General features: G+C 38.8%; 1 protein-coding gene across 5 annotated transcripts in view; it reads left to right on the forward strand.

The window, feature by feature from the left end:
• tmtc1 (transmembrane O-mannosyltransferase targeting cadherins 1) overlaps positions 1-27,231 on the forward strand; it is a 41,380-nt gene that overhangs the window by 7,416 nt on the left and 6,733 nt on the right. For 3 of the 5 annotated variants that reach the window (XM_061913134.1, XM_061913130.1, XM_061913132.1), the window contains 13 exons: positions 113-289; positions 2,631-2,712; positions 5,102-5,205; positions 6,498-6,687; positions 7,145-7,266; positions 14,631-14,798; positions 16,232-16,345; positions 18,798-18,941; positions 20,906-21,014; positions 22,667-22,769; positions 22,875-23,010; positions 26,101-26,245; positions 26,439-26,576. In XM_061913134.1, coding sequence (XP_061769118.1) covers positions 113-289; positions 2,631-2,712; positions 5,102-5,205; positions 6,498-6,687; positions 7,145-7,266; positions 14,631-14,798; positions 16,232-16,345; positions 18,798-18,941; positions 20,906-21,014; positions 22,667-22,769; positions 22,875-23,010; positions 26,101-26,245; positions 26,439-26,576 — 1,732 coding nt within the window. The remainder of the gene's footprint in view (positions 1-112; positions 290-2,630; positions 2,713-5,101; positions 5,206-6,497; positions 6,688-7,144; positions 7,267-14,630; positions 14,799-16,231; positions 16,346-18,797; positions 18,942-20,905; positions 21,015-22,666; positions 22,770-22,874; positions 23,011-26,100; positions 26,246-26,438; positions 26,577-27,231) is intronic. The other 2 variants (XM_061913131.1, XM_061913133.1) reach the window with 2 other exon arrangements.

Here is a 27,231-nt window from a genome sequence, read left to right on the forward strand (position 1 = left end):
TTCACTATATACAGTACTTATATTGAACATTATCAGTTTCTATTTCATATTCAGACTAATGACAGTGCCATATAATGTTTGTGAGGTTCATTTATGCTTTTTTTTCTACCAGGAGTGTTGATGTGACTGCCTCTGAGGACTCTGTACCCTCAACAGTCTCAGCGGGGTCTCTGCTCACCAGTTTACTGCTCGGTACTTGTGCCATGCTGGTGAAAGAGACGGGCATCACTGTATTTGGTGTGTGCATATTTTATGATGCCATAGTGCTGTGCGACAAGGCCTTCTTTGGGTAAGCACAAAGCCATTGCTTTTTGATTTTGTTGTATGGTTATTTATTTTCTTAATTTACTTGACGAAGGTACGTGATTTAACACAAATGGTTGGATTTCTATCTAATTTTAATACCTCACACTTATAGGGCCTGATCTACTACAGGTTTGCGTGTATGAAACATATGCAAACTTGATAGATAGCACATGCAAAGATGATCTACTAAACTGGTGCGCAGAGGATTGAATTGCACTTTTTTGGAATGTTGCCTATCATTCACAATCCCTATGTAAGACAAGAACATATGTTTTTATGCATTCTAAACTGAAAATAAATCAGCTAACAATAGAGTCAATGGGAGCTCTTACATTTTGCCCACAAAGCCCTCTAAATAACCATCCAAATCTGCCAACAATACTTAATTCACTTTTCGTGATCGATTGCATTGATCAAAGAGAGGTAATTAGCTTATGCTGCTATATTCACTTAAGCTGGAGAGCTGCTCTCTCGCCTCTAAGCTGTTGAAAGTTAATTCTACATTATAAATCATGCCTCTCACTTGGATAGTAGAAGGTTGTTGCCGTAAACTAGGGAGTTAGTCAACTGTAACATCCAACTTTGACCGGGAGATGGAAAGAAAGACATTAAAAGACGCTTGTTTGCATTCACCTTTTTTTTTTTTTTTTTTTTTTTCTTTTTGCGAGGATTACGTGTATTCGTCATTTAAACAGGAAGATATGAACATTCCATCAGTCATCATCCCAGTGACAGGAGACATTGTTTTGTTTTTTAAGTGACTGTTTTGTTGTTTTTTCTCTCTCATGAAGTCTGCATGAGTAGTACGGTAGTCAGTGTTGTTGTTGAAGGAAAAAGCAAACATTGTGATGTGTCTATGAAACTAATGTGCCGCTGTATGCTGGCCTTTTTTTATGTTTATTTACAATTTAGAATGCTGTAAAAAAGAAAAACATCCGTGTTTTTGTCTTACAAAGGGATGCAAATGATAGGCAAAATTCGCCAAAAATGTACAGTTCCCCTTTAAGTGAGCAAAATATATTTATTGTCTGTCTTCATGAATATGCAGAATATATGCTGATCATTAGAACGCCTACAATACTGGAAGAAGGAAATGCATATATAATTATTCTATTTAGCACACGCCTCTAAAATGCCCCTAAAAAAGTGGTACATAATGGTCTGCTGCATGTTTAAAAAAACATAGAAAAACGCCACACATGATAACATGAATGTGTATTAAATGAGTGTCTCCATGGTGAAAGCCACATAGTACCAGTGTTGGGTTAATTACTGAAAACCAATAACTAGTCCTGTTGCTAGTTACTTTATTTCAAAAGTAACTCAGTTACTAATTCAGTTACTTACACCAAAAAGTAATGTGTTACTGTGAAAAGTAACAATTTAGTTACTTCTTTTTTTCTTCCTTTTTTTTAAGGTTCCCATTAACGCCCTTTTAGCCTTCATTTCAGTACTGTTATTTCACTGGAGAATAATACAATCTGTTAATCAACTTGACATGCATTTGCATCACTGAACTCTGCTAAGCAATGTGGTCTACATACAACACACAAAGACAAAGATATGTTTCAAAGGGCCAATTTATTTCAGGCATGAACAAATTTACAAAACTATTATAAATAGCTACAACATAACATACATAAGTAACAAACAGAATAATAACTACATAGCTGTAAACCTGGCTTCACCCAAAGAAGGCACACATGACATACACAAAGTTTAGAGAAAAGGAAAGATTGGCCTGGCCCACTAGGATCCCTCTTTAGGTTTGTGAACTTTATAGTCTATACATTTAGAGTGATGTGATAATCAAACACTCTAGAAGTCTAGAATGAAAGAGCAAAAGTATATAAGAGAGTTGAGAGAGTGTGTCTACCTTCAGTGCTGAATGATGAGCAGAAGCAGAGTTTGGAGTGTCTTCTTTAGCTTTCTTTCCATTTTATGTACTCACTGTCCAGGTACATGGAAAATGTTTTCCATGCCAGGGCTATATAAGTAAACATTGATTGATTGATTGATTGATTTGCTGTTTGACGCGGTATCATGCTAATTAGCTGCCTGAAATCGGGTGACTCCACCGTAGAAATAGCCTGCATGTCTGCATAGTACATACGGAAACTTTATTTAAATAGAGCTGTCTGCATCACTTTTGTACTTGCTATTAGTTTTACACGTAGTCTTAGTAGATTATATGCAACACGGCCATTATTAGTACACAGAATTTTATAGTTTGCGCACGCTCTTTAGCGCTTGGCATTTAGATCTTAGTAGATCAGGCCTGTAGTATTTTATCTTGAGCCTCAATCTTTCTCTCTTTTCCATAGTCACCTGTCTGGATCCACCTTCAAACAGCTTTTCCATAAATGGACTCCCTTTATCAAAAGAGCCTGTGTTGTTTCTAGTTATGTGAGTATACATTTATTGTTTTTGAAATTATTTTATACCACTTTACCGCACCATAGATTTGGGGTTTGCTGGGGGCTACCGGAAGGCTGGCACAAACTATTGGTGGGGAACAGATTTAGGTTATAGACTGATAATACACAAACTATTGGTGGGGAACAGATTTAGGTTATAGACTGATAATACATATTAAAAATAAGCATTCATTACAGTAGTTTGAGGGTGCAGCTATGGAATATTTTAGTTTGTTTATCTGGTGCGGCACAGCTCAGATCCATGGCATCGTTAGGCCTACTTTAGGCGATGCAGAAGCCCCCTTAAAATTTCCAGAAGTACCAATAGAGTGTAAAAACAAGTTGACTTTATAGGCTTAATTGTGTTTCATTGTATCCATTAAACCATATCAAATAATATTTACAATCCGCAAATTATGTAAAAACACTGTTTAAACATCATAAAATGCCACAAATTCAGTCTGCCATTTTAAATATTCCGCTCCAAATACCTTCGACTATTTCCGCAGATTGACGTCTCAGTGGAAATGCTTCTGCATTCTGATCATAGTATCAGATCTCATAATGGAAATACGAAAACATTAGACAGAGATGTGATGTCTATTATTCACAATCTCTATATAAGACACAAACACATATGTTTTTCTGTTTTTTAAGCATTCTAAGTCATAAATAGATAAATACATAAAAAGTCAGCTAACGATGAAGTCAATGTAAAAAAAAATACTTACGTACCTGTATGGTATGCAAATCACACTATTACAGCTTTGAATTATAGGTATGTTATTTAAACTTAACTGATGTTTAATAGTTTTTTTAGAGTAGTGTTTGGGGGCTCTGAAGACTGGATTCAGTGAAAGACCCATCCATCCATCCATTTTCTACCGCTTGTCCCTTTCGGAGTAGCAGGGGGTCGCTGGAGCCTATCTCAGCTGCATTCGGGCGGAAGGCGAAGTACACTCTGGACAAGTCGCCATCTCATCGCAGTCAGTGAAAGACTCATAGTCTAAAAGGAGGAATTATATGTATGTTTGTTTTTTTATCATCACTTTATTGGTTTTCACCATAAATTGCAGGTCCCTACTGGCCAGGTGTGGCCTGTGGGCCTTAAAATTGACACCTGTGCTCTAAATGCCTTAAATTTCCCTTACAATAGTAACAGGAAATTAACAATATTGCTTTTCAACCATTTCAATTTCTTCAGTACTTGCTGTGTAATTCTAATACAGTAACAATAAGTTGAAAGCAAAAAAAATGTTGCCAGGGCAAACATTCTGAATCAAAGAGGTTGTGCATAGACAACATATATTTGATTGGACATCCAGCCCCTGTTTTCCAGGGAACAAACCTTCTTTTCACCAGATCCTCTTGTGTTTTCAGGTCAACTCTGTAGGGCTGTGTAGGTTCGTTTACACTGCAACATTTCCCTTTTTGCAAGTTGCCTGCTAGCTTTTCCTTGTAACAACACAGTCCTTATGTGTTTGGGCCATCTCATGCTTACTAAAGATAACTAAATGTTTCTTACATTTACACTTTCAACCATTTAGATGTATTCAGTGTTGCCTAAGTCTATTACAGTGCCCAAAAAGTTGTGAGCAAAAAGATCTTGCAAGTGCAAACATTTTTTACTCGCATCACAGGAACCTCCTGGGGGCTATTTGTAGTGGTCTTTCTTGAACTATTTGGAAAGAAAGATATAAAAATAACCAAAAACTTGTTGAAAAATAAACAAGTGATTCAATTATAAATAAAGATTTCTTCACACAGAAGTAATAATCAATTCAAAGGGCCCTCTTTGGGGATTGCAATAGAGATACATCTGGATTCATAAACTTAATTGTAAACATTTCTTCACAAAAAAAGAAATCTTTAACATCAATATTTATGGAACATGTCCACAAAAAAATCTAGCTGTCAACACTGAATATTGCATTGTTGCATTTCTTTTCACAGTTTATTAACTTACTTGGTTAATTATCAATTATAATTATGATAGAAAATAGAGAAATTAAGACAATTCAGGTAATATGACTTAGTGGTGTCTTTTTTTATTATTATTTAAACTAAATAATGTTAATAATAATGTTCAGAGGTTTAAATAAGGTAGAAATAAGACAAATAATATTTTTAAGACTTTGAGCTTTTGCAGTGTGTATACTAAAATTAAACAACTACAGTTGTGAAGCACATTAGACACCATTGGTACTTAATATTTTATCCATCAACCAAATGTGAAACACATTTCCCTGTTCTATTAATCGTTTGCTAAAAATGACAAGTTACTGGTTAGTGAGCTAAAAGTTTTTTATTTTTAATCTCTTTCACTCACAGGCGTACCATTCTTCCAGGCTGCACAAATGTTTGTTATCCTCTTTCAGGTGGTGGCTGTTATATCAGTCCGTCTGTGGTTAATGGGAGGTTCCATGCCTTTTTTCTCTGAACAGGACAATCCTGCCTCCGTTGCTCCTCACTTGCTAACCAGGTCAGCAATACATGCACATACCTACTCAGAGGTATTACACACTTGTTACACTGCAGTTACACTCATTATTGTATAGCTCCACATGTAATTGCAGTGAACATTGTCAACTTACTCTCTACACTTTGTTCACACAAATGGTCTGTTTGTATAATAATATTATCTGACAAAGCACTTTGTATTACTGATGTTATGTGTATTATCTAGGTTGTATGTTTCCCATATTAAGTTTAGTTGTTGTTCAACTTTTAACAGTTTCAGCTCATTGTGTAGCTTACGGGGATGGATTTTCACAACTCTCTAAAGTTTGAATGAGTTCAGTGAGTAAGCATGGTGACTGTCAAACGAGGGTGGACTTGGATAGCTAAAACTTTTATGGATGTCTTCAAACCCAGTGTCTTGGCGTCATTTAAGTCAAGCACTGGGGTGGGCTAGTTTAACAGCAATATGTTTCGATGGGACCTTGCCAAAAAACCAACATGTCTGCGGACCAGAACCTCAAACTGCAGACCAATTAATTTCTCACTCTTCCGTCCATGGACCTCGGGATGGACGCTTGGATCTCACAGCACTTGACGAAAACACAGTCTGATGGCTGGAGCACATGATGTAACAACATAACCTCCATTGTCTCATACGCAAAAAGAACACATTTGCAACATGTGCAGTGTGCACATGCATGCAATGCATACCCTAACCATACAATCACGTGTGCATGGTTGCATGTATTTTTTGTAATGCAAAATAATTTAGATGTTCATTGTTTGTGTATGAGGTGCCCATGTAAACGTTGCATGAATGGATGCAATGAAGACCATACAGTATATCAGTAGGATATTTAAAGCTTAAAGTAAGTGGGATCAGTATATGTAAATTATCACTGTGTTCCTAACTAGTAGGCATGTAGAGACTGTGTGTTTATTTTAGCATGACTAAACATTACATAACTACTGAAGGAAATGATAACAGCTCTGACCTGGAGGAGGCCACAAGTAAGACTCAGGACACGTTGGGCAGACTAAGTCTACCAGCTGGCCTGGGAACGCCTCGGGGTCCCCTGGGCTGGACAAAGTGGCTGGGGAGAGGGAAGTCTGGACTTCTCTGCTTAGGCTGCTGCCCTCACAACCCGACTTCGGTTAACCGGAAGAAAATATATGGATGGACGGATAACAATGCTGATGTCCAGTTAGCATTGAGTGTGTCTGTTCCTGTATAATGTTATTTTCTTCTCTTCGTGCATTTTGTTATATTTTTGATTAACAAGTCCTTTGTTTTGTATGTAAATTTCTCCACAGAATTCTGACATACTCTTACCTGTTGTACTTCAACACCTGGTTATTGCTGGCTCCCATTGTGCTGTGCTATGATTGGCAAGTGGGTAGCATCCCTCTTGTTGAATCGCTGTGTGATATTCGCAACGTGGCCTCTGTTTTACTGGCTGTGGGGATGGTTGCCCTCTGCCTGAACTGTATGAGGTCACTGCAGGTAAATGGACTTTAAAACATTTTTTTTAAACCTATGTTTTTTCTAAGTTGTGTGGGCATGTTTGTGCATAAACAGGTCAAGTCAGTTTTATTGTGCCAATCAACAGCTGAAAATATTTCACAGGTTTAGTCATTTAGCAAATCTCGAAAAACGTTCCTCAAACAGTACATTAAAACCAAGTAAAGCAGACACAAGAAAGAACTTCTCGCGATGGAGACAAGGAAAAACTCCCTTCAAGGAATGGAGTGCTCAGTGACTTGTGTCTCACCACTTACTATTATATTTGTTTAGTCAATACAAACCATATCGAACTGACAATCCCAGCGTAGCTAATTAAAACACAGTTTGGGGGACAGCAAATCCTACTAATTTGATAAAATTGTATCTGGTTTATTTTTCATCTGAGTTTCTCCCTGTTTTTTCTGACCTCTATATTCTCTTTCGCCACATTTTCCAGAGACAAAAGAGCAAAGAGGTGTTGGTGGGGATATTGTTTTTGGTGTTTCCTTTCATTCCTGCGACTAACCTTTTCTTCAGAGTGGGATTTGTTGTGGCCGAGAGAGTTCTTTACATGCCCAGGTGAGTGTATGCTATATTTATGTGCTATTTTTATAGGACGCCTTTTTGAAACACATACAATACATTATTTATTATGTATTGAATTAAAAATTTGAATTAAAATTGATTGATTGATTGATTGATACTTTTATTAGTAGATTGCACAGTACAGTACATATCCCGTACAATTGACCACTAAATGGTAACACCCGAATAAGTTTTTCAACTTGTTTAACGGGGTCCACGTTAATCAATTCATGGTACAAATATATACTATCAACATAATACAGTGATCACACAAGTTAATCATCATAGTATGTACATTGAATTATTTACATTATTTACAATCCGGGGGGTGGGATGAGGAGCTTTGGTTGATATCAGTACTTCAGTCATCAACAATTGCATCAACAGAGAAATGTGGACATTGAAACAGTGTAGGTCTTATTTAGTGGGATATGTACAGCCAGCAGAGAACATAGTGAGTTCAGATAGCATAAGAACAAGTATATACATTAGATGTACATTTGAGTTGTTTATAATCCGGGGAGATGAGATGTGAATGGAGGAGGGTATTAATAAAGTGTTGAAGTTGCCTGGAGGTGTTGTTTTAGAGCGGTTTTGAAGGAGGATAGAGATGCACTTACTTTTATACCTGTTGGGAGTGCATTCCACATTGATGTGGCATAGAAAGAATGAGTTAAGACCTTTGTTACCACTGATAAACACTGGAAAATTGTCACTGAATGTCTTAGTGTGATGTCATTCTGTGACAGACAAATGGTACATAGCTCCATGCTTGTGCTGAGAGGTAAAACGTGTTATTTGTGTAATGTGTGTGTGTATATATATATATATATATATATATATATATATATATATATATATATACTGTGTGTGTATATATATATACTGTGTGTGTATATATATATATACTGTGTGTGTATATATATATATACTGTGTGTGTATATATATATACTGTGTGTGTATATATATATATATACTCTCTGTGTGTATATATATATATATATACTGTGTGTGTGTATATATATATATATACTGTGTGTGTATATATATATATATATATATATATATATAGTGGATGTCCACTGGGCCTGTCCTCATGGGGCCCGGCCCGGCTCAGCCCGAAGAGGCAACATGTGTCCCCCCTCCAATGGGCTAACCACCCATAGCAGGGGCCATAGAGGTCGGGTGCAGTGTGAGCTGGGTGGCAGCCGAAGGCAGGACACCTGGCGGTCCGATCATCGGCTACATAAGCTAGCTCTTGGGACGTGGAACGTCACCTCACTGGGGGGGAAGGAGCCTGGGCTAGTGCGCGAGGTAGAGAAGTTCCGGCTGGATATAGTCGGACTCACCTTGACGCACAGCAAGGGCTCTGGAACCACTTTACTCGAGAGGGACTGGACTCTCCTCCACTCTGGCATTGCCGTCAGCGAGAGGCGACGAGCTGGGGTAGCAATTTTTGTTGCCCCCCGGTTCAAAGCCTGCACATTGGAGTTCAACCCAGTGGACGAGAGGGTATCCTCCCTCCGCCTTCGGGTGGGAGGACAGGTCCTGACTGTTGTTTGTGCTTACGCACCAAACAGCAGTTCAGAGTAGCCACCCTTTTTGGATACACTCGAGGGAGTACTGGAAAGTTCTCCCATGGGTGATTTCCTTGTCCTACTGGGGGACTTCAAGGCGCATGTTTGCAACGACAGTGAAACCTGCAGAGGCGTGATTGGGAAGAAAGGCCGCCCGGATCTGAACCCGAGGGGTGTTTTGTTATTGGACTTTTGTGCTCGTCACAGACTGTCCATAACAAACACCATGTTCAAACATAAGGGTGTCCATATGTGCACTTGGCACCAGGACACCCTAGGCCACAGTTCCATGATTGACTTTGTAGTTGTGTCATCGGATGTGCGGCCTCATGTTTTGGACACTCGGGTGAAGAGAGGGGCGGGGCTTTCAACCGATCACCACTTGGTGGTGAGTTGGCTGCGATGGTGGGGGAGGATGCCGGAGAAACCTGGCAGGCTCAAACGCATTGTGAGGGTTTGCTGGGAACGTCTGTTAGAGTCTCCTGTCAGAGAGAGTTTCAATTCCCACCTCCGGAAAAACTTTGAACATGTCACGAGGGAGGTGCTAGACATTGAGTCCGAGTGGACCATGTTCCGCACCTCTATTGTCGAGGCGGCTGACTGGAGCTGTGGCCGCAAGGTAGTTGGTGCCTGTCGTGGCGGTAATCCTCGAACCCGTTGGTGGACACCGACGGTGAGGGATGCCGTCAAGCTGAAGAAGGAGTCCTATCGGGTTCTTTTGGCTCATAGGACTCCGGAGGCAGTGGACAGGTACCGACAGGCCAAGCTTCAAGCTTCAGCGGTCGCGGAGGCAAAAACTCGGACACGGGAGGAATTCGAAGAAGCCATGGAAAACGACTTCCTGACGGCTTCGAAGCGATTCTGGACCACCATCCGCCGCCTCAGGAAGGGGCAGTGCAGTGTCAACACCGTGTATGGTGCGGATGGTGTTCTGCTGACCTCGACTGCGGATGTTGTGGATCGGTGGAAGGAATACTTCGAAGACCTCCTCAATCCCACCAACACGTCTTCCTATGAGTGCCTGGGGCTGAGGTTGCTGAGGTAGTTAAAAAGCTCCTCGGTGGCAAGGCCCCGGGGGTGGATGAGATCCGCCCGGAGTTCCTTAAGGCTCTGGATGTGGGGCTGTCTTGGTTGACAAGACTCTGCAGCATCGCGTGGACATCGGGGGCGGTACCTCTGGATTGGCAGACTGGGGTGGTAGTCCCTCTCTTTAAGAAGGGGGACCAGAGGGTGTGTTCCATCTATCGTGGGATCACACTCCTCAGCCTTCCCGGTAAGGTCTATTCTAGAGAGGTTGCTACGCCGGATAGTCGAACCTCGGATTCAGAAGGAACAGTGTGGTTTTCTTTCTGGTCGTGGAACTGTGGACCAGCTCTATACTCTCGGCAGGGTCCTTGAGGGTGCATGGGAGTTTGCCCAACCAGTCTACATGTGTTTTGTGGACTTGGAGAAGGCATTCGACCGTGTCCCCCGGGAAGTGCTGTGGGGAGTGCTCAGAGAGTATCGGACTGTCTGGTTGTGGCGGTTCGCTCCCTGTACGATCAGTGTCAGAGCTTGGTCCGCATTGCCGGCAGTAAGTCGGACAGGTTTCCAATGAGGGTTGGACTCCGCCAAGGCTGCCCTTGTCACCGATTCCGTTCATAACTTTTATGGACAGAATTTGTAGGCGCAGTCAAGACGTTGAGGGGTTGCGGTTTGGTGGCCGCGGGATTAAGTCTCTGCTTTTTGCAGATGATGTGGTCCTGATGGCTTCATCTGGCCGGAATCTTCAGCTTTCACTGGATCAGTTCGCAGCCAAGTGTGAAGCGACCGGAATGAGAATCAGCACCTCCAAGTCCGGGTCCCTGGTTCTCGCCCGGAAAAGGGTGGAGTGCCATCTCCGGCACCAGGGGAGGAGACCCTGCCCAAGTGGAGAAGTTTAAGTACCTCGGAGTCTTGTTCACGAGTGAGGGAATAGTGGATCGTGACATCGACAGGCGAATCGGTGCAGCGTCTTCAGTAATGCGGATGTTGTATCGATCCGTTGTGGTGAAGAAGGAGCTGAGCGGAAGGCAAAGCTCTCAATTTACCGGTTGATCTACGTTCCCATCCTCACCTATGGTCATGAGCTTTGGGTCATGACCGAAAGGACAAGATCAAGGGTGCTACTAGCGGGTGTGTATAAAATAGTCAGGATGTGTCACAGATACAAAGGATTCTGTGTATTTGTTGTGTTGTGTTTATGTTGTGTTACTGTGAGGATGTTCTCCCGAAATGTGTTTGTCAATCGTGTATTGTGTGGCTTCACAGCGTGGCGCATATTACTAAGAGTGTTAAAATTGTTTATATCACAACCATTAGTGTACTCTGTGTCACCCAGTATGCCTTGGAGTCGGGTGAGTGTTACCGCGGAAGCCACACACAACATGATGCCGGACTGACAAACAGATCATACATGTTGTAGAAGGCGACAAAGCCAATGGCTTCATAGCACGCCCTAATACTTATTATCTGGGTGACTGCCGGCAGTCATTCAAGAGAATAATAGCGTCTCCTATTGTCTTCTTCGCTTTATGACACGGGTCTTAAATGGCTCTTTGAATGGCAAAGGATACCGATCCCAGAACCATGTATATCAAATATTTCCGGATGGTTCAACCGCCCCCCCCTCGAATCTAATTAAAATCTATTTTTTCGTCATGTCACCGCCCAACCCGCGGTTTATCCGCAGACTCTGCAAATGAGACCGCAAACCGCGCATCTCTAATATATATATATATGTGTGTGTGTGATTCACACATAGGGGAAAGTCCTAGTTGGAAATACAGCTAAATTGACTCCTGAACTGGCATTTTCACACACACCTCAAACCATCCGCACGAGATACATATCATAAAAAATTAAAATAAAAAAAAGTTCCGACCCCAGATAGGTGGAAGAAGATGGATGGATGGATGGATGGATATATATATATATGTGTGTGTGTGTATATATATATATATATATATATATATATATATATATATATATTTATATATATTAGGAGTGTGGGAAAATATCTATTCGAATACAAATCGAATCGTTTACGTTGTGCGATTCAAAATCGATTCTCATTTTTAAAATATCAATTTTTTTTTTTAACACTTTTTTTTTTATTCAATCCAACAGACCACTACACAGCAATACCATAACATCCATCCATCCATCCATCTTCTTCCGCTTATCCGAGGTCAGGTCGCGGGGGCAACAGCCTAAGCAGGGAAACCCAGACTTCCCTCTCCCCAGCCACTTCGTCTAGCTCTTCCCGGGGGATCCCGAGGCGTTCCCAGGCCAGCCGGGAGACATAGTCTTCCCAACGTGTCCTTGGTCTTCCCCGTGGCCTCCTACCGGTTGGACGTGCCCTAAACACCTCCCTAGGGAGGCGTTCGGGTGGCATCCTGACCAGATGCCCGAACCACCTCATCCGGCTCCTCTCGATGTGAAGGAGCAGCGGCTCTACTTTGAGTTCCTCCCGGATGGCAGAGCTTCTCACCCTATCTCTAAGGGAAAGCCCTGCCACACGGCGGAGGAAACTCATTTCGGCCGCTTGTACCCGTCATCTTATCCTTTCGGTCATGACCCAAAGCTCATGACCATAGGTGAGGATGGGAACGTAGATCGACCGGTAAATTGAGAGCTTTGCCTTCCGGCTCAGCTCCTTCTTCACCACAACGGATCGGTACAACGTCCGCATTACTGAAGACGCCGCACCGATCCGCCTGTCGATCTCACGATCCACTCTTCCCCCACTCGTTAACAAGACTCCTAGGTACTTGAACTCCTCCACTTGGGGCAGGGTCTCCTCCCCAACCCGGAGATGGCATTCCACCCTTTTCCGGGCGAGAACCATAACAATGCAATCTAATTCCAAAACCAAACCTGACCCAGCAACACTCAGAACTGCAATAAACAGAGCAATTGAGAGGAGACAAACACGACACAGAACAAACCAAAAGTAATGAAACAAAAATGAATATTATCAACAACAGTATCAATAGTAATTATAATTTCAGCATAGCAGTGATTAAAAATCCCTCACTGACATTATCATTAGACATTTATAAAAATAATAAAAAAAGAACAATAGTGTCACAGTGGCTTACACTTGCATCGCATCTCATAAGCTTGACAACACACTGTGTCCAATGTTTTCACAAAGATAAAATAAGTCATATTTTTGGTTCGTTTAATAGTTAAAACAAATTTACATTATTGCAATCAGTTGATAAAACATTGTCCTTTACGATTATATAAGCTTTTTTTCATTTAAATCTACTACTCAGCTAGCATGTCAGCAGACCGGGGTAGATCCTGCTGAAATCCTATGTATTGAATGAATACAGAATTGTTTTGAATCGGAAAAATATCATTTTTGAATCGAGAATCGAATCAAATCGAAAAAATCGATATATTATCGAATCATGACCCCAAGAATCGATATTGAATCGAATTGTGGGACAACCAAAGATTCACAGCCCTAATATATATATATATATATATATACATATGTGTGTATATATATAAATATAAATATATATATATATATATACATTATATATATATATATATATATATATATATATATATATATATATATATATATATATATATATATATACATATGTGTGTATATATATATATGTGTATATATACATATGTGTATATATATATACATATGTATATATATGTATGTATATATACATATATACACATGTATGTGTGTATATATATGTATGTGTGTATATATATGTATGTATACATATATATACATGTATGTGTGTATATATATGTATGTGTGTATATATATGTATGTATATATATATATATATAGATATGTATGTATATATATATATAGATATATATATATGTATGTATATATATATATATATCTATACATATATATACATATATATATATATATATATATATCTATATATATATCTATATAGATATATATATATATAGATATATATATATATGTGTGTATATGTATATATATATATATATGTATATGTATATGTATGTATGTATAGATATATACACATATATATATGTATGTATGTATGAGTGTCACACATGGGGGAAAGTCCTAGTTGGAATTACAGCTGAATTGACTCCTGAACTGGCATTTTCACACACACTTCAAATCATCCGCACGCATCCAATGCTTTCTCGTGCGCACGAGATACATATCATACATTTTTTTTTTTCTTTTAAAAACAATTTCCCCCATGTCCCTTTAGGGGTCCAGTACAATCAAAAACACAATGCAATTATTATTATTTTTAAACGTAAAAACATTCCTGGCAAATTTTCAGACTGCTAACCTTCAAACTGAAAAATCATATCACATAAAGAAAACACGTAATGCCCCTTTTGGGCCTTAGGGGTGGACAAAAGTTAAGTAAAGTGCTAACTACTACAGCAGTCACTTGATAGCAGACCTTTAAGAATTGTGACTCTGGCCATGCTATCATTCAGATGTTACTTATTTGGCTGAATCTGGGACTTTGGGTACTACATTTTTGGACATTTTGTGTGTCGTGTGCTGGTATGGCAATAAAGTTATTAGAATCCTTTAATAATAAAAGTAGGTTAAACCATGTTGAAATCGTCAATTGAAGAGTCTTGAGCAAAAAGTATGACCTTAAAGATAAACAGAAACATTTAATAGAAATTACGTACCAGAATGATTCTATAAATTCACTGACACTTTTCTCCTCTTCTGCCATACATTTCCTCCTTTGACTATCCACCTACAGTATGGGTTACTGTATCCTGGTGGTTCATGGCCTCAGTCGTCTTAGTTCATTGGTAGGACGTTGGGGCACAGCTTTCGTTAGCGCCTCAATGCTGCTGCTGCTCCTGCTCTTCTCCTGGAAGACTTTTCAGCAGAACCAAGTCTGGCTCTCCCGGGAGGCTCTCTTCAGGTTGGTGTGTATAAGTCTTGTCTTTTCTTTTTCAATTTCCATTTTGCATTTTGCAGCCATGTCCACTGGAGAATACATTTTTTAGCTGCCGGGAAGCAGTTTCTCTTTTTTCTAATGCCAAAGGAACATCTTGCAACTGATGCGTTGCATGTATGTTTTTTTGTTACAAGCTTGATTTTGGCATCTCTCTGCATGGCTGTAGTCTACAATCTTTGACATGTGCCTGGCTCCCTATTTTCTGAATGATGCTTCCGGTTGTAGAATTTGCTTTTTAATGGGTGGGTCTTCTTTACTCTCCTCACTGTCATCAACTGAGTCGCCAATGTGCTCAGGTTCTCAAATGCGGTTTGAAGTCAAGGAACCGTCCTTTGTTTGTCAGTTAAAAGTATGCACTTATCATGGAATCAGAGGTCCACTCTACACATTTTATCATTGGCTTATCCCCCGGACCTAGAGTTTGTCTTTCTTCGACCATCAGGTGCAGACATCTTTAGGATATTTGTTATCTGCGGTAGGAGCCATCATCACTGGCTTGTTGTTATACCTCTTTGTGATCGCCAATTAGGGTCTTCTCTTAACTAAAATCAATGACGCTCCCTCCCTTCTTTTTTAGTTGTTTGTTATTGTTTTTAGGCAACTGACATGGCTTGGGACACGTTTTTTGGTTTATAGAAAGCCCCTTGGCCAGCGGTTTATCCATGAGCTTTAAAGATGTGAAGTCGCTGTCTGAGTACCAGCCAGTTTCAGCCAATTTCCTACTTTCGACCAGAAAATGTATCCTTCCCCTGATATATTTCAAAGTCCAGCATCAGACTATTTGGAGAAGCAAGGAAAAATATTGTTAAGCATGTAGGATATGGATTGCCTGGGACAAATTGTCTGATGGGACAGGGGCCCATAAAAGGGATACTTTTCCGATCAATGCAGACTTTTTCTGGTTTTGTCAGGCTAAGGCATCCTAGCCTTATGTCGTAACCACAAATCATCGTAATTAAGGGTTTGATTATACGCCCATGATAATAGTTTAACATTATTTTTTACTTGTAAGCTATGGTGGACTGGGACAAAAATCAGAGGTGGGGGGGCACTTTGGATTACTGTGGTCCAATGTGGGAGAGGGTGGAGGTAGGCTGTGCGTCCTCTAAACAAGTAGTTTACAAGAAAACAGGTTTTAAACCTAACCTTGCAATGTTTCTTTTATGGCTGTTTGTGCTTTACTGTGACTTTAGTGTCACAAACTTGGCAAATAAAGTTAAATAAAAAGTTGAAAAAACATTTAGGTTTTAAATCTAACCTTGCAATGTTTCTTTTATGGCTGTTTGTGCTCTACTGTGACTTTAGTGTCACAAACTTGGCAAATAAAGTTAAATAAAAAGTTGAAAAAACATTTTTTGTAAAATTTGTAATTGTTTTTTTAATCTTTCTTGTTTCAGTTCTGGCATCCGCACTCTTCCTCACAATGCCAAAGTCCATTATAACTACGCTAACTTCCTGAAGGACAACAGTCGTTACCAAGAAGCCATTTACCACTACACCATTGCACTCAGGTCAGAGTTGTCCCCTTTTCACTCTCTGACCAACAATGTTTAGTCAGTATTACAAAAACCATAAAAAGATAAGATCTACATCCTTACTTTTGTCCTGTGGTTGGCTTGCACCAGAGGCATTTGCTGTAAGACACCAAGGGAAGCTCAGCTTCTCCTAAAATGTAAATATAAAAGTGGTCAAATATGTACTTTTTTGTTTACATTTCATTGATTAAATGTGTGCCAGAATATATTCCACATTTGTTCAGAATCAGCTACTTTCACGACAGCTGAAGGGACTTTCTTCTCATTCTTTCTCATCACAGTGCATTCAAATGTGTTGAAGCCGAGCATCTATTGACATCAATGTCTGAGCCTAGAGTGAGTTGTTCCACTGCAACCAAACTAGACAATAATTGGCTAAATGCTCAACTTTGTCCATCCACTGACGCAGAGCGTCTCTGGAAGTGAATGAGAAGTGGACTCAGTCTCAGCTGGCCTCGACGCTGAGCTTCCGCGCGATGATTGGATGAACTGTATGACACTGAATCCCTTTTTAATTGACAGTAAAATGATCAAATCAGCGATTTTGAAATATAAACCACTGCCATAGTTTTCTTCAATTTTAATAATGTTGTTTCGCGTTGTGGTGAAGAAGGAGCTGAGCCGGAAGGCAAAGCTCTCAATTTACCGGTCGATCTATGTTCAAGACAAGATCACGGGTACAAGCGGCCAAAATGAGTTTCCTCCGCCAGGTAGCGGGGCTCTCCTTTAGAAATAGGGTAAAAAGTTCTGTCATCCGGGAGGAGCTCAAAGTAAAGCCGCTGTTCCTCCACATCGACATTAGCCAGATGAAATGGTTCGGGCATCTGGTCAGGAAACTACCCAAACGCCTCCTTAGGGAGGTGTTATGGGCACATCCGACCGGTAGGAGGGCACGGGGAAGACCCACGAGACGTTGGGAAGACTGTCTCCTGGCTGGCCTGGGAACGCCTCGGGATCCACCGGGTAGAGCTGGATGAAGTGGCTGGGGAGAGAGAATTCTGGGCTTCTCTGCTTTGGCTGCTACCCCTGCGACCCAACCTCGGATAAGCAAAGGAAAATGAATGGATGGATGGATGGATGTTGATATAGAGAATTTGACTATCCATCTTTATATCCTTTATCTGTTATTGGAGACTGTACTTGTGTTTAGAGAGTAGCTGAAAATGAGCTTTTTATACTTGAAAGACCAGCAGCTGCCACTGGCTTGCACATTGGGTGGGGCAAGCAAGGGAGAGACAGGCTCAATACTGAAACCACTGCACTGCTTAGTTATCACTGTAGATTTCATGCGAACAGTTCCTTTCAAATGTTTAAGTATACAGGTTTTATCCTTGCAGATGACAGTCAAACAGTCAGCTTATGTGGGTCAATATTGGTCTGAATGTATCTACTTTCTAAACATTTTTTGCTTTCCCTGTACTAAACACAGAATGCCTTATCCTTTGGGGACAAAATGAAGGGCAAACCATTAATTAAAAAGAACCAACAGAGACTGATGTAGAAAAACATTGAGCGATTGGGACTGTTCCTGTAGATAACGCGCTACTAGGTATTCTTTGGTTGTTTCTAAGTAACTAGAGTACATATTTATTCCTGTGTTTTAGAGTTTTTGTCCTGTGTTGTAGAGGTTTAATAATTTATGGGACTGCGCTAAAACCACAAAACGCACTAAGGTGAAACTTATGAGGTCTAACTGGCTGTATATTTATGTACACATTCAAAAAGGTCCATTCACAATTTTAAGGTTGTGCTCACACTCTGCAGTCCGTGCTTTACCCACTCACTGACTCTGATTTGTTAACTCGTATGAGGGCTCTGAAGTCTGGGGTGGCGGGCATTATTCCCACATTCGGCATGATTGAAATTGCATTGAGTGATTGCAACATAATACACACACTAAACAACATACCTAAAGACCTACCAACAATATTAAGAAGAAAAAACAATGTTGGAAGGTTTGTTGGTTTGTCCATATAATTGTCGCAGGCTACCTCATGGTTCTCAGAGAATGACAAACCCAAACATGATGGTACCCTTATGATTCTGAGGCGTAGACTGTTTTTTGAAGCCAGCAAGACTCAAACTATAATTTATTGTCTGAGCCCCTTTATTTAGAATTTGTAGATCCTTATCAACATTTACTGATACCCATAGTGGTAATTGATATGTGTGTTTTAATTGTTAATCTTCTAATTTGTGTCTGTTCTCTTGAGGTTGTCAAAGTAAGGAAAGGTTTGCCTAAACAATAAATTTAATGGTGCTGTAAGACTTTTAGACAATATTCCACCTCATAGATTCTATACACTGGCTCAGAACATTTTCTCATAGGCTATTTTTAATAGACCTACTATGTATTTTGTGTGATCCCTAAAAGGATTCTGCTTTTCCATCCCCCATTAGCTTCAATTAATTTTATCTTAATTTTCAGGTTGTACCCCCGACATGCCAGTGCAATGAACAATCTTGGTACTCTGACACACACTCCAGAGGAAGCAGAGCGCTACTACAGAAACGCATTGGACACCAACCCACAGCATAATCGAGCACTCTTTAATCTGGGAAACCTCCTCAAGTAAATCAAACACAAGACACACAGATCTGAACAGTGTTTCCCAATCTTCATTGAGCCTAGGCGCATATTTTACATTATATATACTGTATATGTGTGTCGTGCCGGACATGGTAGAAGTCTTACAAGTATAAAAGGAAATTATCCCCTTATGTAATGTAAAATGTTAATTTACAAACAATAAAAACCTTTTAGCAAAAACAATTATTTGACACCTGCCCAGTCAATGCTAGCAACGTGGCAGTCTGGCAGTTTCAATTGCACTAAAAAGCAGGTCAAAAGTACTTGAAAAAGGGTGGAGTCTTACTTCATCGAATGGGAGTGTACCTGTAAGGTATATTTCTACTCACGTTGGTCCGACTCCAACTTTTAGTGACCCTTTTACATTCTTAAAGAGGTTACGCATTTTCTATTGTTATTTATATACCTAACAAAACATATAGAGTAAATATATTATAATAATGACTTTTATAACTGGTACATGAATAAATTAAAAGGTAAATTATTTGTATTTAGCTCTTAAAGAACACTGCATTATAAAAAGTGGTGTCCAATTATCGCAATAATTGCAAATAATTTATTACAGTCATATATAATGCTTTGTTTTTGAATTTTGTTAATCTAATTTTTAGTCTCTAACGTTACTGTCTCTATGACTGCGAGTTGCCTTGTGCTCCTCTTGTGCATAACTGAGAGCAACAACACTACTGCCGCATGGAAAAAAGATACAGTGCAACCTCAATTTACGAAAGTAATGGGTTCGTGAGCTGGGTTTGTAAATCGAAAAGTTTGAATGTTGAAGCAGGTTGCGATCTTCTGTATGCACTGCTCTGTCAACATGTGCACAAACAAAGAAGTCCCTTTGGTGCCCTAACAAACAATGAGAAATCACAAAATCCTTAACCTAAATAACCATGTTGCTACAATAATAAACATTTAAAAAAGTAAAATCCAATTACATTAACATTGGCAAAAGAGAAGCTGATGAGAAAGGAGCAGACAGACCGAGGGAGAGAAAGGGGGGTGAGGGGCTATGTGTTTGTGTCCTTTGGAAGAGGTGCCGCTGAACAAGAAGTAGTTCATCTCCTCCGCTGTGAAATAGGTCTGCTTTGGCATTTTCTCCAGCCCGCTTTGTTGAGTCTTCTATACTTGTGAGCATCATGAATATACTCCTCGCAAATATTATTTTCCCTCCTTCTTTCCATACTGGTCTTTTGCCTTTTTGGAATTTACATTGATTTAGCAAAATGGATAAATCTTGTCAAAAGGTGAAAAAGCAAAGAAAAGGCACACACGCTGAAGCGCTAAGAAGTGACTAGTAGTGTACTGTACTGCGCAGCAAGTGAGGTGGAGGGCTCTGCCTTTCCAAAAATGCTGCGCCCTGCTTTGTGACTGCAGGATGAATGAAATGAATAAATGACTGAATGAAGCATTCCTATAAAGAGACATGGTTGGCACACAAATGCATCCTTGGCTCTATCTAAAAGTTTATAAATCAAAAACTTTGCAAGTTGAGGGGTTCGTCATTTAAGGTGTCACGACACTTGGTGGATGATGTTAGCGACTTTTAAATAGTGGGAATAGGATGCATTTATAACAAAAAGTAACCAAAACAAAGCTTGCAAGAATATAACTTCATGTTAGAAAATGTTTTTAAGTCTTTAAAAACAGTAGATAACTTTTTAAACCACTTTTTGGGATATTTGGTTATTTATCTTAATAATAATGTATTTACCAGTAAATACACAATATCTCAAGTTGAGGGTTTTTCTCAGCATTTTTAGGTAAGATTAAAAAAGAGATAAATTAAATGAATTAGTTACAGATAATAATTTTTTAAAATTTGTTTTTATTTTTTATGCTTGACAGCACAAACAAAACATGTCCTTAACATCTGTAGAGGTATACCATCATCTATCAGGCTTTAAAGTGTTAATGAACATAACTGTGATGATTTTCTGATCCAGGTCACAAGGGAAGGAGAAGGAGGCCGAGACACTTCTAAAGGACTCAATTAGCTTCGGTCCACATTTTGCAGATGCTTATTCCAGTCTTGCGTCACTCTATGCTGACCAGGTAAAACACCTTTAAATTTGGGTTAAGGTGGACTTTCATTTTTTTTTGGATTTGGAAACAATATTTTCAATGAGAAAAAAATTTAAAACATAACATTTGTATGACTGCATCAAATTTTGGTAAACATTCTACGGTTCTTAACTTACGGAGAAAACGTTTGCAAAGTTGGACCTTACACTCTGAATAAGTCGTATACACACAGGGAATAATGTACTAAAAGCCGACCAATAACAGCCTTTTTTGCAGGTGTGCGTCAAGTTACGCAGGAGGGTTTGGAGGTGGAGGAGCCAGCAGACTTTGCACAGATTGAAATGCCAAATAGAGACAAACATGCTATGTTAGCTTACCCTGTTGCAGCGCCTTAGTCTCCATTTTCCTGCAGTGGTTGGTTGCCTTCACAAGGCCCTTTCTTAATATAAACTGTCAGGAAATAAGAAGCATATAGGGCAATAAGAGTTTTATACTAGAGTATTTCTCCTAATTCTTTTTAGATGAGACACTTTAAGGATTGTCTGAAAAAGCACAGGAAAAAAAGCATTTCTCACAATCCTCCCACTTTTAGTTCTTTAAAGCTTGAAACTCAAATTTCTGTTGGAGGAACTGCACTTTTTTCTTGAATTTTTCCTATCGTTCAATAATTATGAGACATCATTAACAAGACGACGGATGTATTCTTTTATTTGATGCCTTTTAACTTGTAAATAAAAAGTCTGCTTATAATAGAGGTCTTGAGATCTGCCAATGAATCCTTTTCCAAAAAAAAAAAAAAAAACATCCAAAAAGCGCCATCATTACTCCATTCACATTTTGTGACTGGAATATTAACTAAATATTTTCATAATAAACGCTAATGCAGATGAACTATTTTTAGCGCTGCGCTGATCAGAGAAAGCTAACAGCTTGTGTTGCTGTGTTGACGTCAACGGCTGGTGAATTGCTTTCATATCTCTGAGTTTGTGAAAGTTTATTTTAGATATTAAATAATGCCCCTCACCTGAATAGCAGAATGATGAAGACATAATCCAAGGAGTTGGTCGACTTTGGTATCTAATTCAGACCCAGAATTGCGAAAATAACACAATCAGACGCTTGGTTCCAACCGGATTTTTTCTTCGCAAGGATTAAATCTAAGTGGGAAGATATCAACATCCTATCAGTCGGCATCCCAGTAACAGCAGGCATTGTACAGTAAATTATGTTTAATTATGTTTTTTTGGCTCCAATGAAGTCTGCAGTGAGTAATCAGTAATGTTGTCAAAGGAAAAAGTGAACATGATGATGTGTTTTTAAAATTAATGCGCTGCTCTATACTTAAAATGATCAAAATACGTAAATATTAAAAGTGTTTATAAATGTGCCTGTTACTACATTACATATACTGTATGTATACTTACAGTGCGTATATACAAACTTAATGGAGGTGTTTGGATGTTTTTAGGGCGTTTTATAGACAGAATAGAGCGAGTCCCATTGGCTTCATTGTAAGCGGCCTTTTGTTCGCATTCATTTTTGATTTAGAACGCATAAAAAAAGAACATAAGTATAGTGAATGATGGGCAAAATTCCCCCAAAAAAGTCCAGGTCCTCTTTAAATGCCTTACTTTTGACAGCTTTCAGTTTTATTCCTAATTCATATTTGCATTCTTCCGCAGAAGCGCTTTGCTGAAGCCAATGAAATGTATTTGAAAGGTATAGAGAATTGTCCGGACAACTCCGATCTCCATAATAACTATGGAGTGTTTCTGGTGGATACTGGTAAGTTGATTAGTATGGTTTTATATAGATATGAAAGTATTTTTCTGGCATGCTGTAATACTTAAAAAAATATTTGATATTATTTTGATATTGTATTTTCCACAGGAAAAGAGGAACTGGCAGTTGCTCATTATCAACAAGCCATTCAACTCAAACCAGTTCATTATGTTGCCATGGTGAACCTTGGCCGCCTTTTCCGCTCCTCCAATAAGAACAAAGAAGCAGAGTCTTGGTATAAGAGGTAGTAACATTGTAGATATCGGTGTCTGCTGTATTGACATATTAGTCAGAAGTTTACATATAGTGACTCACAAAAAGGGTTACACCTCTCACAAATCTGCAATTATTGTGTTGTATCTTCTCTTGGGACACCATTGAAGAAATTATACTTTGATACAAGGTAAAGTAGTCAGTGTACAGATTGTATAACAGTCTAAATTTACTGTTTCCTCAACAAACAGCCATTAATTTCTAAATTGTTGGCTACACAAGTGTGTATACAACTCAGGGAAATGTCTGAAGTGCCACCATTTTGTCAGGCTACCCTTACATATTTTTTAACATTCCTAACTCTCTTGGGCATAGAGTTTACTAGAACTTAGCGGAATGTATCTGCAATCCTCTTCCACTACTCTATAATGACATCACAGAGCTAGTGTATTTTGGAGACCTTCAATGTGAGCATGCCCCACAAATGCTCAATAAGGTTTAGGCCTGGGGACATTCTTGGCCAGTTTATTGCAAAGCAAAAGCAGTGGTTGTCTTGGGGGTTTGTGTGACTTCTTATCGTGTTGGAATACTGCTGTGTGCTTCAATATATCACATTACATGTTGGCATTCAAGTTTACCTTAATTGGCTGTAGCTCCCCAGTGTCACTCGTACAGCCCCAGAATAGGACATGCCCACCACCATGCTTGACTGTAGGCAACCACAGGACCCCTTTGTTCTCCTCATCTAGAAATGATTGACACTATCTGAACCAAATTAATTTATCTTGGTCTCATGGTTACACAAACCCAGTGGTGCTCAACCTGCAGTTTGTACCAAATGGATTATGTTTTTTTGCCCCTTTATTCATATGACACACACTTACTTCGGTTGGGTCTCCAGAGGGTCTCTACAGTATCACGAGCCGACCTTAACCCACTTAGTCTGCTTGTCTTCAGTAAACTGTTAGTGGGCTTTCTTTTGCACCTATTTTAGAATACTTTTCATTCTGGAAGGACAGCCATAAAGACAATGTGCAGCGTATTAGCTGACTCCTGATGCCTTTGTGTTTGATTATTTTCAGGGGACAGTAAATTTGCACTGTTATATGAGCTGTACACTGACTACTTTGTGTCAAAGTGGTATTTCATCAGTGTTGTCCAATTTAACAATTTCTTTAAATAGTTGCACAAATGTGAGATACAGCAACTGATTAAAAAGATGGTGGTATACTGTATAACTCTGTAGTAACACAACATTTACTCCACTACGTAACTCTTTCGATACATTTTACTTCTCTTAGTACTTTTATTGCAACATACTTTTTTCATTTACTTCAGTAATATTTTGTGTTTCACTCGGATCGCTACAGCAACTGATTAAAAAGATGGTACTATACTGTATAAATCGGTAGTAACACACTACATTTACTCCATTATGTAACTCTTTGGATACGTTTTACTTTTCAAAGTACTTTTAATGCAACATACTTTTTTCATTTACTTCAGTAATATTGTGTGTTTCACTCTGTTCGCTACAATTATTTATAGAGCTGTATTGTTAGGTATTGCTGTTTCAATATGTTCACAATAATGCCGTGACGTGTAATGGTATGAAACGAAAACTTGGTGTGTGTAGGTTTTTTTTGGCACTTTTGCATTGGCTGATTTGAAAAAAAAACTACAGGCTTCCAAAATTTTGGTAGATTCTGTTTTGGATTGCCAGCATAGCTGATCACCACTCACCAGTGTAGGCGTATTGTATTAGCAACGCAATAATTTGTATTCAAAAATATTTTTCGAATAAACTGTTCAAAGAGAACAAGTTAGTCCAAAGTGTCCGTCTTTTAATTAAAACGTCCCTTTTAGACCAGACCACGACACCGGGACTGTTACCCAAACAAACTCTGGCGAAAACACAACCTCTTTAATGTTCATCTCGAGTGTTCCAAGCCAAAACAGACTTTGTCAAACCGCACGGTGCCAAGGGAAAATATATTTGAACCTAGCAAAGCTAAACATCAATTTGTGAGGTATTTACATTATTAAAAGTTAAATCGTGAGTTAACTTTTCTGAGAAACTGCATTTCCAAACTTATATGATAACATGTGCACTGCAGAGGACACTGCTTCTCAGAAAGTTAAAATTGAAAGACATTAAACTGAATATTATGGTTTTACACTTCTCACACTTAATGTCTACATTGTCAATTTGAATATACTCAACTATGAGGGTTTTTTTTTTTTTATTGGCTTGTTACAGTGGGTGTTCCTGCACTTATATTGCATTTAAAAATACATGTTTTTAGAAATAAATATTATAAAAACATATGAGCATTTGGTCTGTGTTTAATTACAGTAAGTGTGTTCATACTAAACATTCTTGCCACTTCATTTGAAATATTTTAGTTTTTTGGACATGTACTGCAATAATATTGTACTGTGGCCTTAATACGGTGATAGTATAATACTGTGACATTTTGATATTTCTATTTATGTATCATTATTATTATTTTTGGTATTAAACCAAAAATACATATTTGAATTTGTTAAAGAGACTTCCTCCAGCAGGCAATGTCAAGTTTCACCAATCTAACTCTCTATCTTTCACTGTCTGTCTCTGACAAGCACATAAATGCAGAAACTGCAGTTGTTGTGCAATTGCTTTAAAAAAAAACTTAGACCAAATAAATCTGAATGTACTCACTAGTGCTTGAGTAGTTCTTTCACTGAACACTTTGTGACTTTACTACTTCCTACTCCTTTTTCGACATGTTAAATTGTAAATCTGTAAACATGTTCAAAAATTGCTGTGTTGGTATTTGTTCTATTATTATTTTCTTTTATTTACCATTGTAGTTGTAGTTTTTTTTTGCTTTGGGTTTCTTTTTATTTTAATTTTAACATGCCATAAAATAAATATTTTTAATTAAAAACAATACAATACTCTTACTTAAGTAAGGTAATTATTTGGATAACTACTGACATTTGAGTCACATTACAATAAATGTACAGTATTCTTACTTTAGTGCAATTTTTGGCAACTTTACCCACCTCAGTGTATGGAGCATAGTAACAAAAGTTCAGCAAACCAGTAACCATAATCCTTGACCTCTGCTTGCAGGGCACTTGAAGTATCAACAAAAGTGGAGATCCTAGCACCACTTGGAGCACTGTACTACAACACTGGACGGTACGATGAAGCCCTGCGGGTTTACAGAGAGGCTGTTCGCTTACAGCCAGAGAACACCGACATTTGGCTGGCGCTGGTTAGCATGCACACATACACAATCATCTCCTTAAGTAAATGCGTTAGCCTTGCTCAAGGACAGGTTAAGCGGAGGAAGTGAGAAACTAATAATTTAGATGTTTTCCAATCTAAATATATCCACTTGAATGAATTTAAGTCTGCATGGTATACTGACAATCAAACGCATACCCATTTCCTGTGTGTCCAACCAGGCCCAGGTTTTAGCCACTGCTGGGCACACCAAAGAGGCAGAGAAAATGACCCGCAACATCATTTCCAGAGAGGACAGTTGCATCGAATGTTACCGGCTGCTGTCTTCCATGTACAGCAAGCATGGCAACCACACAGAGGTGAGTCCACTGTTGTAATGTTGTAAATCTTTTGTTTGTCTAGAATCTGTCTCTTACTTGAAGATGGCTTACATTTAGGCAGTTGCCATTGAAGCTAAATCAGAATGTATTTTTATAAGGTACAATGCAATAAAATACATACATACATTTAATTTTTAGAAAAACGAACTGAATTACCAGTTATGAGATGAATATGATTTGTATTGCTGTACTTTGTATTTTGGTTAGAGAATACCAGTAGATAAAATTACACTCAAAATTATAGTTACTTGAAAATGATGAAGCAACAAAACAGAACAATTTAGATAGTTCAACTCAAACAGTATTACAAGTGTCTGCTATTTAGTGGACATTCATTTAAAGGTTGTACATTTTGCAAATACAATAAAAAAGCCGTGATTTGCAGCGGTTACTACCTTCTCTGGCTATCCGCAAAAATCAAAGGGCAAATGATACGGCGATGAAAATATATTATTTTTCATACTTTGCTTGCTCATACCCCTTCAAACCTCCCTGTTAGCTTGACGTTAGCCATTTCTAATTTCGGATCAACATTTGCAAAAAAGTTGTAATTATTAGACTCTCTCTCTCTCTCTCTCTCTCTCTCTAGTTTACATGCAACTGAAGCTAACAGCCACAGTCCAGTCTTTCAGCC

Source organism: Nerophis ophidion, linkage group LG10 (genome assembly GCF_033978795.1).
Source record: "Nerophis ophidion isolate RoL-2023_Sa linkage group LG10, RoL_Noph_v1.0, whole genome shotgun sequence".
Classification (NCBI taxonomy): Eukaryota; Metazoa; Chordata; class Actinopteri; order Syngnathiformes; family Syngnathidae; genus Nerophis; species Nerophis ophidion.